Source organism: Myotis davidii, unplaced genomic scaffold (genome assembly GCF_000327345.1).
Source record: "Myotis davidii unplaced genomic scaffold, ASM32734v1 scaffold463, whole genome shotgun sequence".
NCBI lineage: Eukaryota > Metazoa > Chordata > Mammalia > Chiroptera > Vespertilionidae > Myotis > Myotis davidii.
The window spans coordinates 202,960-219,798 of NW_006294112.1; the positions used below are offsets into that span (position 1 = coordinate 202,960).

Below are 16,839 nucleotides of genomic sequence, written 5' to 3' on the forward strand. Positions count from 1 at the left end.
GAAATAATGAATACTTGAAAGAGAAATAATTATTTTCAATTGTGGGGGGGTCTTCTGTATAAATTTTAGCAAGACCAGATGTACTACGTATTCTTACCTAACATGAGTTCAGAAACATAAAAGTTCAGTCACAAGGCTTACCCCTAGACAGCTTTTTAGCTCAACTTAGGTTCATTCTATTGTTTCTTATCTCGTTTGTTCAGAGTCATGTATTAGCTACGACTCCTAAGAAAGTAAACTGTTATTTAAAAAAAAAAAAAAAAAGCCAGCTTCTGAATTGAGCCCAGAAAGCAATGAGCCATGAGGTATTTTTCAAGGTTATTTCTGACTTTGCAAATAAAAAATGGTATTTGCCAAAGGCTTCAGACACTATAGTGAGTTAAGGTCATTTTCAGTAATACACTACTCCCACATTTTTCTTACGTTAATGCTCTCTACTTTTATGTAAGAAGTCTTGAAATTTCCCTCCTAAATATTTTAACAAAACTACATTTAATTTTAATTGCAAAAAATATTAATGTAAAAGCACTTATAAAGTTGATGCTTATGTACAAGTTTTCAAAATTGTTTCAGGTTTCTATATAAGCGAATATAAATAACATAGTCTAATCAGTATCGTGCAGAATAAAATCCAGTTTCTTAAGTGGTGCTTACTTTTCTTTGATGGTATCCTCCATTTCTTTAAATTTCTTTGACAAGTTGTTTGTTTTTTCAAACACCAGGGCCTTATCACTCGGTAAGCCATGGTTGGATATCTCCTTTAAGAGACTCTGCAAAACTTCAAGATCTTTTTTGTGTTCTAAGAATTCAGAAGTCGATTCCTACAAAGCATTTAGATAGTCAATCAATGTAAGATGCTGCTAAATCTTCAAAAGATATTCCATCAAGAGGTATGTATGGGACCAGAATCTCACATGAGAATAATCCTGCCCCGTGGTCAGTACTCTACATATAAATAAACATGCAAGCAGGCTGTGTGAAGAGAACACAGTAAGCTTCGTTTAATTTAAAAAGGCACTCTTTACATCTGTCCCTTTGTGAGTGCTGTACATAACAAGTTTATATTGCCCATCCAGCTTGGCGCAGTGGTTGAGCGTAGACCTATGAACCAGGAGGTCAGGGTTCAATTCCCAGTCAGGGCACATGCCTGGGTTGCGACTCAATCCCCCATTGGGGGTGTGCAGGAGGCAATCGATCAATGATTCTCTTTCATCATTGATGTTTCCATCTCTCTCTCCCCCTCCCTTCCTCTCTGAAATCAATTTTAAAAACATATTTTTAGCCCTAGCCAGTTTGGCTCACTGGATAGAGCATCAGCCCATCTTTGATTACAAGATCAAAAGAGTCTGTTTGTCTGTAAGAAAGACTGAAGGGTTCCGGGTTAGATTCCTTTCGTGGGCACATGCCAGGGTTGTGGGCTCAATCCCCAGTAGGGGGCGTGCAGGAGGCAGCCGCAGTGATTCTCTCTCATCATTGATGTTTCTCTCTCTCTCCTTCTCTCTCTCCCTTCCTCTCTGAAATCAACAGAAAAATATATTTTAAAACAAACAAAACATATTTTTTAAAAAGAAGTTTATATTGCCTTTGATATGTGAAAAGCCCAGCCAGCAAAAGCTTCAAGGAGATGTTGGAGTTTGTGATTTTTAAAGAAGGAAAGCAGAGATCTTTACTAATTCATCAGCAACTGAAATGATGACAGCAAATTATAATTCTGCCAGTAAATGTATGAGCTTGTCTTAAATGTTACTATGCTTGGTCGGCTCGTGAATACTACGGAAGGCATACCTGCATAGACTGAGACAGTTCTGTAACGTCTTTTCCTGGCACATCTGCCTCTGTGAGAGCCCGAGTTTTTGCCTCTAAAAATGTCTGAAGCTTTTCTGAGAGGCTCTCAAACCGTTCTACTTTGGTTTTCAGCTCCTCCATGCTGGCCAGTTTCTCTTTGTGTTTATGACTTGCTTCTGAAAACCGAACAGACAGGTCCTTCATTTTGGCTTGCAGCGAGGACGCGGTGGACGGGTCTGTAGTTTCCATAAATTTCTTCACTTTCTCGTTCATGGCATTGATGCTGCTCTGGCGACTCGCGATGTCCTGTTCCAACATCTGAAATGAATCCAACAGGGTGTATGTTTTATAAGGATGTTTACAAATAATGTCCCGGAGTCTCAAAAAATTACTGTTCATAACAACATTAGCTTGAACAAACTGTGATGAAGGAAGGTCAACGGATAGGACTAACTGACAAGTCTGATCTCTCCCTTGAGGAATCCCATCCCAAATCTCTTCAAGGGAGAGGAGAGAACAGCTGGCTAGTTGCCTGAGCGAGGCAGGAGGTGGCTGCCACTCAGCTACCCCGGGGATCTAATGGAGCCTGGGGATTATCCACGGTCCTAATTTTTAAAAGACTAGACAACAACAAGATTGATCTGATTAACCTCACGTGCAGCTGGCTGAAGCAATGCTAAACGGTGAATACTATGCATGAAAAAGGATACAAAAACCTCTTCCTATACGCCATAGAAAAATCATTCTATACATCTGCTTTTGTGCAAGCGCTACTTTCCACAGGTATATTCATAAAATGTCTGGTTTTCTAGATCCTTAAATGTATATATCCTGGGAGCTTCTCTGTGTGTTTTCTTAATCTAAAAGTGGTATGATTTATTTTCTTTTTCCCTGGTCACTTACAATGTGCTTGGTGATGACATCCTGAAGAGCAGCAGAGTTCAAGGGCACCTGGCCTGGTTCCTGCAGAGAACTCTCCACACCTGCCATCCAGTCCAGCATCTCGTCCAGGCCGTCCTGCACACTCAGCGAGCGGGTCAGGGTTATCTGGAGCTTTTCATTTCGTTCATTCACACACTTGGACAGATCGTCGTATCTCCCCACAATGTCATCTAGTCCCAAGAGATCGGGAAATGTTATCCACAAAGTTACCTTTGCCCTATTCCTTGTCAAAATTGCACTAAGGTGAAATCATAAAATTTCAATAAAAGTTTCAATGATAAATTCATAATGTGCAATTAGGGCACCATCTAAAACAGAAAGCAAAGATCCCTGTGGAAAATGAAAAACAAATACTTTTTTAAATAGTAAATATGTGTATCATCTGCTTTGGAAAAAACATTGTCGGATACATAGACTTTTGAGTTGCCCCAGAGAGATGAAAGCAGTCTAATCAAGAAATCTTTGGAGTAAATACATGTTTTCAATGTGACATGTCAAATTAGTCATGCTTACTGATAACTATATGGGAGGGAAAAGCTGACACTCATACAAAGCTACATTCTCAATGAGCAATATACAGTCTTAAGGACTTGTCAAGAATTAACCTTTATGTGTAAAAATTCCCTCCCACTCCCTCTTGCTCACATGTATAACTTTTTAAAATTTATCTTTATTTTTGAAAGTATTATGGATGTCCCCTTTTCCCCCTCATTGACGCCTAGCCACTCTACACCTGCCGTTCCCTGTCATCATCCTAAGCACAGTACTCAAATGCACAAAAATTAAACACAAATGTATTGAGAAAACATACAACAATGAAAATCCATTTAAAATAGAGAAGGGTGAGATTATGCTTCTAAACTAAAGTTTAATTCCAGGCACAAGGGAAAAATAAACAAGATTAACAGTTAATCTATCTCAGATAAGGTTAACTTTACTTTCAAGTCTAACGACCTAAGATGCTTAAAAACACACACAAAAACACCTTTCTGGTCTACTTTTTACTTGCATGTAAAGCCCTACATTTTCATGCCTTACATTCTATACGGCAGGCCAATGAAAAGTTCCAAGGACAATTTTTAATGCCTCTCTCTCTCTCTCTCTCTCTCTCAAACTGCTGTTAGTTGTTAATTTATCACTTATTTCCCCAAGAATTTCAAAAGTATTTTAATTATTTCCGAATGCTTTAGTCTGATATACTATAAAATGCTTCAAAAAGAGAAAATTTGGAACTGAAATATCTCTATAAAAATGAAATCTCTTACATGCTTGCGGTTGGTCTGGGGAACATATCTATATAAACAAACAATATTTCTTTTTAATTGTTCTAATGTTATAACATGAGAACACAGTTTGATGAATTTTAACTGAATTGAGACTTTAAGATGGTTTAGAGCAGTGGTTCTCAACCTTGGCTGCACATTAGAAACACCTGGGAATCTTTTTAAAATCCTGATTTCTGGGCCTCATCCTCCAGAACGTCTGTTTCTTTGTTATGGGGTGGGGCCACATTAATAACAAAAAAACAGAATTTCTGGAGGATGAGGCCCAGAAATCAGGATTTTAAAAAGAATCCCAGGTGATTCTAATGTGCAGCCAAGGTTGAGAACCATTGATTTAGAGAGACAATGGCTCCTGTCACTGAAAGGCAATGAAGCCCCTGAGAATGCTGATGGGGAGAGGGACAACATTTAATGAGCATGGGGGTGCCACCAGCACAAAACAAAAGCAATGGGGTAAGTAGGAGCCTTCATTTGATAGTCACAAGGGCAAATGTTCTGAATCACAGGTCGTGATTGGCAGGTGAGCTGCTTCTACACTGGGCGGCTCTGTGCATCAACAGGGTACCATCAGCTACCTGTTCAACCATGGCCGGTGATTTCTGGAAAAAACAGTTATCGTAATAAAATTAATACAATTCCAGCCTGACTGGTATTTTTGAATTTCTTAGTGATGAAATACTGTCACTGAAGTAAATTCTTGATTTTTAGTAATTAAAATTATTTTAGAACAAGGTACAGAACAAAATGTACCAAAATTTTTTATTTATTTTTTAAGTGGTTGATTTTTTTAGAAACTCCTCTAAATCTCAAATGTGCAGGATGGGTCAAAAGTCGGTTTATAGTTGTGAGTAGAGGAAACAGTTTATTCTTTTATTATTATTATTTGTTAATTATTGTATTACTTTCCATATGAACTGTAAACCTACTTTTGCCCCACCCTGTATTTACACATATTCCTAGAAAATTATTTTGCCAGAGAGAAGTTTTAAAGTCTTAAAATAAGGTAACATATGGATTGGAAACTAATAACAGTGAAACTATGTATGATTAACAATGGGGAAAAATGTCAAAACGCCTCTTAAAAATAACAGAAGTACATATAATACAGTCTTTCTTTCTCTTCTAAGTCCCTATGCCCAAATCCTTATAGCAGTACGAGATCAAGACAGTACACTGGGATATAGGATAAAGAACTCCCATTTATATTTTTGTCTTGTACTTTAAACTTTCATATGTTTGTGTTTTATAATTAGAGTACATGTAATAGGATACGATAGTAATATGTGTATGTAATTGATCAATATATATGCGTATATGAGGGTGTATACTAAAAATCATTTGATGGGGTACAAGATCAAAAGAGTTTGGATGTCTGTAAGAAAGAAAAAATAGTTTTCCTGTCTATACAGTGGTTTTAGAAGAGCAATGTTTCTTCCTTCTCTTTGGCTAAAATTTCTATTCAGATTTTAATTCATGCGCCCTTTGGAGGGAGAAACATACATCTAATCATCTGCTGGTCTCTCAACCTCTTAAATCCATGCTCCTGCCTTTGATAGAGACAGGTCCCCCAAGAGTCTGTTTTGGCCACAGGTTGAGAGTCTAGCTCTGCCCAAACTCATCTTGGGAACTTCTACTTTCTGTGGTGACTATTAGGTAAAAAGTTCCTGTTACATTGTCGAAATACAAAATTAAAATTGAAGTACATTCTTTTCAAACTGCACAGCTCCCTTTTCCAGATTGTAATATTCCTGCCAAAGAAGGAATATTCTCTCCAGAGTGAGAAACATTATTTCACAGGGAAGAGATGTAAATGACAATGAACACCAGGGAGCCTTTTCTGCCTGTCTATCAGAATCCCTTCTCTTAGAATGTTCCTGAGAGGAAACAAGGACATGAGCACTTACCCAGTGTCTTCTGGATATCATTCTTGGCTGGAAGTAGAGATCCCCTGGCATCTAAAAGCACTTCGGCTGTTTTCTTCAGTTTCTCTACAGCCACCTGCTGACTTGATATCTGTCCTTGCAGAGCCTGAAGGATCGAATGCTTCGATTACACTCAGGACTAAACAATAGTTTTCCAATATGAAGAAAAAATGACTTACAGTAAGATAAAGGTAAATTGGACAGAGTAAACTTTTCATCATTATAAACGTAGTCCAGAATTCTTAGAATAGAGCCAGTTATCAAGTGGCGCTAGCAAAACCATCAGCCAGTTGGGAAAATACAAATTCCGTCTTTTGAAATAAACCCTGGAGCATATGTTCATGATAATTGGCCTGATTCCTGATCCTGTGACTCTTAGCCTGAGTTCCTCAACTCCCACTTCTCTGCTTTGTACCATACCCCCCACCACCACCAGGAATAAAATAAATAAATAAAAACAAACAACAGAAAACCTTGGGACCACTTCTACTCTACTTAAAAATACAAGTAAGGGCTTTTATTTGAAGCAGATCCTAAGTCACTACTGAGTCATATTTTTTTTCTGTTAATTCAATAAAGTTACTTAACATCTAACATATTCAAAAAGATCTTGCTACATTTTGTGAAAAACACAAAAATCAGACAGACATGAAGCTTCCCCACAGGGATCTTCTAGTCTAAGGCAAGGAGTGAAAAGTGCCAAAGGGGAGTAAAAAAAGTACTACCAGAAGCTGAGAGGAGGAGTAGCTGGAGAGAGGCATTGAGATGGTCCTGAAGAAAGTGTGGATTTGGGCAGACACAAGTGGAGAGGGAGAACATTTCCCTGTAGGATGAACAAAGATGGCAACAGAAGCATCCGAGGGAAAAACGAGGGTCCCGTCCAGTCTGAGAATGTGTGCGCTGAATAAATAGCAATAGGACCGAAAGGTCTCCAATGTCAGACTGAGGAGTTTGCACTTTATCCTGCAGCAGCAGGGAGTTATTCCGGTCTTTGGGGTAAGGGGTTGGCATGCCCAGAGCTGTCTTATGGAAGGCTATTTTGCGACGCTGTGCAGAAAAACTTGATGGGAAAGAAATGAAACATGGACACTGGTTAAAGCAGTGGTTGTCAACCTTGGCTGCACATTAGAATCACCTGGGAATCTTTTTAAAATCCTGCTTTCTGGGCCTCATCCTCCGGAAATTCTGTTTCTTTGTTACTAATGTTGTGGCCCCACCCCATAACAAAGAAACAGAATTTCCGGAGGATGAGGCCCAGAAATCAGGATTTAAAAAAGATTCCCAGGTGATTCTAATGTGCAGCCAGGGTTGAGAACCACTGGGTTAAGGGCAAAGTCAGTCATGAGGCGGCCAGTGCCTGTCTGAGCAGGGAAAGGAGAACTTGTTACGGAGCTGGGAGGTGTCCACAGGACTTGGTAATCGATCATCTAAAGCTGTGCTCGCCAATACAGTATCTGCTCCCTACAAGTGGCTTTTAAATTTAAATCGATTTAAATCAGGTGAAATTTAAAACTCAATTTCTCAGCTGTACTAGCCACATCCAAAGCCCTAAGACCTAAGTAGTCAGGTGGGACTGGTGGTTACCATGTGGGACAGAGCAGATCAAGGAACATTCTCATCATCACAGAATGTGTTCCTGGACATCACTGCTGCAGAGGGCAGGTGCAAGGGACAAGAGGTGAGCCGGAGGACAGAAGTACCCAAAGGTTCTGAGCCCAGGTAATTAATGGGATTCATAAGCAAAAATGGGAGCAAGTTCAGGCGCAAAGGAGCATCTATTTGGAATGTGTGGCTGCAAAGTGCTTTCAGGACACTCACGTAGAAAGACACAGCACAGCTGGGAATGGGGGCGACTTTGAACACAGGCTAGAACTAGACCTGAAGCACTGGAGGTCAGGACCCACGATGAGACTGTGAAAGGAGAAAGCACAGAAACACCAGAGAAGGGGCCCGTGCAGCATCATGGAGCGTATTCAGATGTAAGTGGTGAGGAGAGGAAAAGAGATGGAACAAAGGTCATCAGGGACATGGAAGTGAGCCCAGAGGATTCTGTCCCCAGAGTTTAAAAGAAGAGAAGGTGGAAACAGTTAACTGTCAACTGCTTCGAAAGGATAATGTAACCTTTAATTTGTTGAATAGAGGTCCCTGGAGTTCGCTGAGTGAGCAGATGCATGTCAACAACAGCAAGACTGAGGAGAGAAGAGATAGAGATGGAAACCATAGCTAAGTCTGCCAGAAGTCTGGCCCTGCCTTCCTAACACCTCTGTCTAAACGGGCTGCCTAGCCGCACGGCCCCGTGCTTGGCTTTGACTTCACTTGAGGTATTCAAGCTCCCCTTCTAGTCTCACATTTGGATTTCGAATTCTAATTCCCATATGTCCGACTGTAGATGAACTCATCCCTGGCCATGGGCCCAGGTTTCCAACAGCCTCTTGAATGTTTCCATCTGGGTGTAAACAGTCACCTCAAATTCAAAAGGCTAAACTGAACCCATCATCTCATTCTCTTCACCTGTACTTCCTTCTGGGTTTGCATCTTATTACCCAAGTAGTAAATCTGAGGGTCCTCCTCGACTCTCAATCCTCCTTTCCACATGCAAATCAACCATCATGACCTAACAATTTTACCTGCCATATATATATGTATATGTATATATATATGTATATGTGTGTGTGTATGTATGTATATATATATATATATATATATATATATATATCTTTTTTTATAAAATCAGACTTCTGCTTTGTATTTCTGGATCACTGCAGGATAATCTCTTGTTTAATTGGACAAAGCATTCAATGTCTTCCCTGCTACAGACCCCCCAATGTGTTTTGTGGAAAATACATATCTATGTATATCACTCCCCTCTTTAAAATCTTACAGTAGCTCCCTATTGCACTCACAATAAAAGGCAAAAACTTGAGCATGCTATTAAAGGTCCAGTGAAAGCTATTCCTTAATTCTATCTTCAATGTCATCATTCTCTACTTTCTGTTCCAGAAATGTCCAACAACATAGCTATTTCTTAGCTATTTGCTCATCCTAGATACCTTAGCATTTCCACATACCAACCTTCCCAGCAACCTACCCCACATCACCCTCAACTTGACTCTTATTCACTCTTTAAAATTCAGCTGGGACGCCTTCCCTAACTCACCCCAACCCTAGTTGTAAGTACTCCACCCAGGAGCTCCCATAAATATCCAGTAAATATCGATGTATTTATTTGTCTCTTCTATCAAACTATAACGTCCTCAAGAATTAGGCATTTTTTCCTATTCAGATTTCCATTATCACTGCCTAGACCAGTGCTTGGCATATAGTAGGCCTTGATAAAAGCTTCTGGAATATGAAGAAATACAAAACGCTAATTCAAAAAGATATATACACTCCTATGTTCACTGCAGCATTATTTACAACTCGAGGCCCAGTGCATGAATTCATGCACACGTGGATTCCCTCGGCCTGGCTGGTGATGGGGGCCGATCGGGGCTGTCTTGTCCAGTCCCCATTGGGGTCAATTGGGATCGGACAGCCGGGAGGAGGGACCACAAGAGGTTGGCTGGCTGCGGGAGGTTAGCTGTGGGAGCACACTGACCACCAGGGGACAACTCCTGCATTGAGCGTCTGCCCCCTGATGATCAGTGCGCATCATAGCTACCATCCAGTCATCTGGTCATTCAGTTGTAATGGTTGCTTAGGCTTTTATATATATAGATAGCCAAGATATGGAAGCAACTTAAGTATTCACACAAATGAGTGAATAAAGATGTGGTACATGTATACAAAGGAATATGGCTCAGCCATAAAAAAAGCATGAAATCTTGCCATTTGTGACAGCATGGATGTACCTAATGGGTATTATGCTAAGTAAATAAATCAGAGAAAGACAAATACCATATGGTTTCACTTATATGTGAAACATAAAAACTAAAATAAATGAACAAACAAAACAGAAACAGACTAACAGATATAGAGAATAAACTGATGGCTGCCAGATGGGAGGTGGGGTTGGGAGAATGGGTGGAAAAGGGGAAGGGATTTGGAAATACAAATTGGTGGTTATAGAAGTGTCATGGAGATGTAAAGTACAGCATAGGAAATACAGTCAATAATCCTGACCGTCGGGATGACCCTTCCAGACGATCGTCTGGACAACCTTCTAGACAAAGCTGGGGATTTGAGGGCTAAGGCAGCTGGGGCTGTGAGGGCTGAGGCAGCCAAGGCAGCCAGGGCTGTGAGGCCAAGACCCTTACACGAATTCCATGCATCGGGCTTCTAGTACTATATAATAAAAGCCTAATATGCTAAGTGTCTGTTCATCCAGTGACTTGTAGACTGTTCAATCAATCAAATCATAATATGCTAATGGTATGCTAAGGCCGCTCAACCGGCCCCTATGATGTGCACTGACCACCAGGGGGCAGTCAACAGATCGACCAGTCGCTATGACATGCACTGACCATCAGAGGGCAGATGCTCAATGCAGGAGCCAGTTTTGTCCCAATTCCAAAGGCCACTCCCCTCGGGAGGGTGCCAGATGCAGGGCTCACAGCTGGTGAGTGCTGCTGCGGCGATGCGAGCCTCTCCCAATCGGAACTAATTGGGCATGAGCCCATGGTAGGCACTGTGGGGCCAGGATGAGTGGGAGCAGCAGGATGAGTAGGAGCAGCAGGATGAGTAGGAACAGCAGGCGGCGTTGGACAGCAGGTTTCGGCCCAATCCCTGCAGGCCACCTTGAGGGACCCCATCCATGCATGAATTTGTGCACTGGGCCTCTAGTATTGTAATAACTATGTATGGTGTCAAATGGGTACTAGACTTAGGGTGATCACTTCGTGAGTTATATAAGTGTCTAATTACTATGTTGTACACCCGAAACTCACATAATATTGTTTGTCAACTAATAGAAAAATAAATTTAAAAATTAAGAAATACTACAGGGATATTTAGAAAAAAAGTTTCTGGAATAAATGAGTGAGTGAATAAGTAAATAAACAAAGATATCAGGTGTAAGACTTTAAAAGATCCTCTTCTATTTCAGCTTTCATCAACAACAAAAAAATGCTAAAGCCAATAGCAACAATGTCCTCGATTTATTTTCATATCCAAGAAATTGTGATGATATACAGGCAGTTGTGTGTACCCCAGAAGGACAACCAAACTGGGACCAACCAGAGACCTGTGAACTGAACACCAGATCCTACAGATGTTCCCAGAGGCCAAAGAGCCAGTAGGAGAGTGAACCTGTTTAGGAAATTCTCCCACAAGTTTGGTTACAGAAAGGATTATATAAGAAATTCCTCAAGGGACTTTACCTATAACCAGACTGAAGTCTAAAGAAATTATTTTTTAAGAATGTGAGTTCCCTGATGGGCAGAGGTAGGGTTTTGATACCTTTGTGTCTTCACAAAACCCAATAATGGGCCTAGCATATAAATGTCTACCAGAAAGCAAACGCCATGTAAAAGCTGTCACAGTTTTATAAAATCATCCAGGAACAAGGATGGCCCTGCTACCAGCTTAAAGCTTAGAAATGACTGACAAAAGAAGCATCCCTCCTTTACCTCTTCTCTTCAAAACATTCCATGCCTTTTCTCTCCTATTTATGTCCAAGAGAGTCAATAGTTTTTCATTCCTAACACAATATCAGGTTTTAATTGAGCTACAATAATGGTTGATAGTATTATGTTGGGAAAAAAACTTCAAATTAAAGTGCCATATATTGTCTTTAATGGATTTCAATGAGTTAAAACATGAAAGAAGTATCTGGGACAGAGAATACTGCAAGGTCATGACCTTAGTCTCCAGCCTGGGCCAGAAAAAGATGAACCTGGGTACTTGCCCAACTCATAAAAGCTTCCTGACTTACGGCCATCCCAGAGATCAGAGAAAGGTTGGAAGGTGGTCATTGTCAGTCAACATGACCGAGCTCCACGCCTGGTCCCAGACCCAGACCTCCAGAGTGGTCCTGGAATCCTGTCTTTCTGTGCTTCGTGTGGGGCAAAAATTCTGTAGTGTTTGCGGATTTCCCTAGAAGCACAACTTGAGGAACGTCATTATAGCCCAGTGATATCAGATTGTTGACAACACAGCAAACAGTTCTTTGAAAAATAATGCTGATAACAACATGCTATTGGACAGAAATGTTTCAAATGAGCCAACTGTGTTTCCTCAATTTACATTTATTATACAATTAAATATAAGTTAGAATTATAAACACAGAAAAGGCTGATTTTTTTGTAGTAGTCTTATGTGTTTATATTATAGTTAAAGAAAAATAACTTTTCAATGTTGTTAATAGAACTGAAAGAAATAGAGACTGCCACATTCTCATAAAAATTATCCTTTCTGCAGGCTGAGATCATCTGTGAGGAAAACATCTACAGGTGCCAGGAACAACTTTAATCACACATTTAATTTTTAAAACGATGCTGTGGCTTAATTAGAATTCATTCTCCTCTGAGATGCTGCTTTTCTTCTTACACTTCCTCAGCTGCCTTAGAACTAGAGAAATCATCTTCCACAGTACATTTCAAGTAAGTTTTCTTCTGTTTTAGAATTAATTCACATTTCTGCTTGATTAAAATAGCCATACATTCTTTTGGGTTTCCTTTCCTTTTCTTTTTTTTCCTCTAGTTACATAAAAAAAAGTTACTTTTACACTGGATATAATCATCTTCCTAATACAGATACAACTTAAAATGTGTTGTTGTTGTTTTCTATACTTTCCTATACTAAAAATATTTAGCTATATGATTAAATGTAGGCAGTTTTAACAATTATCTTAAGCTATTGGCATTGCCTACCAAAATAATAGCCTCTATGTAATAGCATCTCCTCCAACCCTCCCACATACACTGTCCTTAGACAAGTTATCAAGTGAGAATCAGAAACCTAATTAAGACACATCTGTTCCTGTGCTTGTGGGAAAGAGAGAGAGTAAACAAAACAAAACAGAAAAAAGCAAAGTCCCAGCTGGTGTGGCTCCATTGGTTGGAGCATCCTCCCATACACGGTTCAATTTCCAGTCACGGAACATACCTAGGTTGCAGGTTTGATCCCTGGTTTGGGTGTGTACTCAAGGCAACTGATTGATGTTTCCCTCTCACCTCTCTCTCTGTCTCTCTGTCTCTCTCTCTCTCTTCCTGCTTTTCCCTCTCTCTAAAATCTGTAAGCATATCCCAGGATGAGGATTAAAAAAAATAATTCGCCACCATATTTAAAAAAACAAAACACACACACACACACACACACACACATACACACACAGTTTTAAAAAGGCACACCCAAAGGAATGAGGCAACCACTAGGAGGCTACATCAACGTAGGGAAGCTGAACTGCCCGAGACATCTCCCTGTTGCCTAATGTAGAACAGGTAAACTCTCCAGCCCAGGAGAAAAGCAGAGCCACCATCCTCCTTACCTCCCACGTGTCTCCTCCCTCCTCTCATCCCATGCTTCCATCCTTCTTCTTTCTGCCTTGGTCTTACTTCATCTACCACATTTCATCCAAGGGGATGACTTAGCTTTCTTCTGGCCAGAAGTCACCAGTCTCAGGCAATACCTAATGTTAAGCTCACTCAGTCGGCTACCTGTTTTCCTAGTTAATTCTGTAACTAACAGATGCAACTAAAATCTGAAAGGCAGTTGTTTAACTGGCAATATAGTGTTTACTTTCTAGCTCCAGTGCCAATAATACTGCTGCTCACCTGCTAAAAGTAATCACAGAATAGATTTATGAAATTAAACTTTCAACTCAAACTAATTGATCATTTGGAATAAGAATAAGATACTTCATGCAATACCCTTTGTAATAAAAAATTAAAAAAAAATTTAATAAAAAAAAAAGAGTAAGATACTTCAAAAATTATCTCCTCTTAGAACAGTGATGGCAAACCTTTTGAGCTCGGTGTGTCAGCATTTTGAAAAACCCTAACTTAACTCTGGTGCCGTGTCACATATAGAAATTTTTTGATATTTGCAACCATAGTAAAACAAAGACTTATATTTTTGATATTTATTTTATATATTTAAATGCCATTTAACAAAGAAAAATCAACCAAAAAAATGAGTTCGCGTGTCACTTCTGACACACGTGTCATAGGTTCGCCATCACTGTCTTAGAAGGTAAAGGGGAGGGATAAAAATGGTGATGGAAGGAGACTTGACGTGGAATGGTAATCACACAATATAATATACAGATGAGGTATTGTAGAATTATATACCTAAAACCTATATAATTTTATTAACCAATGTCATCCCAATAAATTCAATAAAAAATAAATTAAAAATAATGATTTCCCCTTACATTAGGATGTAAAAATATGCTTTAAATTTAAGAAGCAGAGACTGTCCTTGCCACTGTTGGTATGCAAGTCCCACATCAAGCCTGCATTTTTTAAAATATATTTTATTGATTATTTACAGAGAGGAAGGGAGAGGGATAGAGAGTTAGAAACATCGATGAGAGAGAAATATCGATCAGCTGCCTCCTGCACACCCGCTACTGGGGATGTGCCCACAACCAAGGTACATGCCCTTGACCAGAATCGAACCTGGGACCTTTCAGTCCGTAGGCCAACGCTCTATCCACTGAGCCAAACCGGTTAGGGCAAGCCGGAATTTTTTAAAGAGCAGGTAGGTTTTTTTGAAAATTGTGCGAGGTAATAACTTAAGTTTTATCTCTATGAATCATGGGAATATTCAATAGGATCACAATCCTGATCCTCAGAGCCCACATTGACAGTAAGATCCCTTCCTCCTTTCTACCTGTCCATTCTTAAACAAATATTTATCTAGTATAGTGGTTCTCAACCTTGGCTGCACATTAGAATCACCTGGGAATCTTTTTAAAATCCTGATTTCTGAGCCTCATCCTCCGGAAATTCTGTTTCTTTGTTTGGGTTGGGGCCACAACATTAGTAACAAAGAAACACTTTCTGGAGGATGAGGCCCAGAAATCAGGATTTTAAAAAGATTCCGAGGTGATTCTAATGTGCAGCCAAGGTTAAGAACCACTGATCGAGTACCTATGATGGGCCAGATCCTGTTCTAAGTGCTTCTAGGTGCTGGGGATATAGCAATGAACAAAATAAACAAAAACACCTGCTCTCATGAAGTTTAATTCTACAGGTGGAGAAAAACAATAAACAAAATAAATATGTATAAAATGGCCCAGAAGATACTGGTTTTTGTTTGTGGAGGAGGGAGGGGAGGGAGTGGTGGGATGCAGATAACCAGCCATAACAGCAATGTCAACCCAGTTAAACAGCAGTAGAAAAATAATCTCATCTATATATATATATGAGGCTAATATGCAAATTGTCACCACAGGAGTTCGACTGGGAGTTCAATCACCAGCTATAACATGCGCTGACCACCAGGGGGCGGCACAGAGCGAAGGAAGGCCCAGGCCGGCAGCCAGGGAAGGGGGGCCCCCACCAGCAGCTGGAAGCCAGGGAAGGAGGGCCCTGGCTGGAAGTTAGAAGGGAAAGCCCTGGCTGGCAGCCAGAAGGCCCCGATCAGCCCTGATCACCGGCCAGGCCTAGGGACCCTACCTGTGCACAAATTTTGTGCACCAAGCCTCTAGTTAGAAAATAAATAGACTGCTAATAACTAAAGTTATAACCCTCTCGAGAGGGAGAAATACACTTTTCTCATCTTTTGTTCCATTTTCACGTAAAACTATCACAAAACTGTGGGGAAATGAAAGGTTTTCAGTAAGACTAATGAAGGGCTGGGTCCCCGTCCTCTCTCTCTCTCTCTTTACCTTGGTCTCTTCTAACTGCCTTTGCAGATTTTTAGGGTCCACAGCAATGGGTTCAGACAAGTGTTTGCTGGCTGTGACCTCGAAGGCCTGGAGCTCAGAAAGAAGTCCAGATGAAGCATCTTCATAGTGTTGATACTTATCCACCAGGTCTTTAAGATTATTCCCAAGGACACTGCACTAAAAATATCAAAAGAGAAAAAGAGTGGAGAATTAAAATCTACCATTTTTATTTGTGTTAAATAACCTTAGCACCGATGAGTGCTATAACTTAGAAAGCACCAGACTTCAACCAATGTGAGTTGAAACTGTAGGGCTAAGATTTGTCTCCTTTGTATGAAGAAGCATCCTCTAACAAAGTCAAGAAGTACCATACAAATGAGGAGATAGTCCTAAATTTATACCCATTTGAAGACATGGTTTCAAGGGCTGAGTCTTGACCCAAAGTGAAAGGTTTGGATATCAATCGTCAGAGGCAACAGATTTACCAGAGCACATTCCCAGTGAGTTTTATACATCATGTGTCTAGATATGTATGTGACAGAAGGGTTTTCAAGGTCCTTATGAATCGCCTCTATACATTGCACAAGATTAATTAATACAAGAAGGGCAAACAATCTACATCAGAATAAAGCCAAGACCAAGAGTAAATGATGCTCTTCAAATCACTTGTGCAACTTGGCCAATCTGTTCAGCTTACATAGTAAACAGGGAAATGTTTTCTTAGTTTTGTGTTTTGTCCAAGGGAATAAGAGAAGCTGAAGGAGTCTGTGAGTTATTAAGTATTAAAATAATGCACTCATCAAATACATCTGTAAAACAAACACTTGCAGTATTTGTGAAGGGAATTATCTGAGATGAAAGTTTAGTTCTCAAGTTTGAGAGGCTGTGAAAATTAGCAAGCCACTGTTTGCCTGGAGACAAAACATGCACGCCACCTGGTGGTAGAACCGAGTATTACTGAGTTTTAAGAGTTAGAAATCACTCAAAACTAAAGTAATAATAATATTAACTACTATTACTACTTTAGACTCCTAATCTTGAAACACACTTTTCTGAAGTAAAGAAGATGAATAAGACTGAATAAGATAAAACTACCTTATTTTCCCTGCTTCAGTTGTTTAGTTTCTCACTTCTA

At 39.9% G+C, this 16,839-nt stretch overlaps 1 protein-coding gene across 1 annotated transcript in view; it reads right to left on the reverse strand.

The window, feature by feature from the left end:
- The window catches only part of LOC102755197 (dystonin-like), a 172,493-nt gene that overhangs the window by 107,554 nt on the left and 48,100 nt on the right, over nucleotides 1–16,839 (reverse strand). The window contains 5 exon segments of the mRNA XM_015566826.1: nucleotides 655–821; nucleotides 1,786–2,103; nucleotides 2,689–2,897; nucleotides 5,915–6,038; nucleotides 15,705–15,881. Of these exon segments, the coding sequence (XP_015422312.1) occupies nucleotides 655–821; nucleotides 1,786–2,103; nucleotides 2,689–2,897; nucleotides 5,915–6,038; nucleotides 15,705–15,881 (995 nt within the window).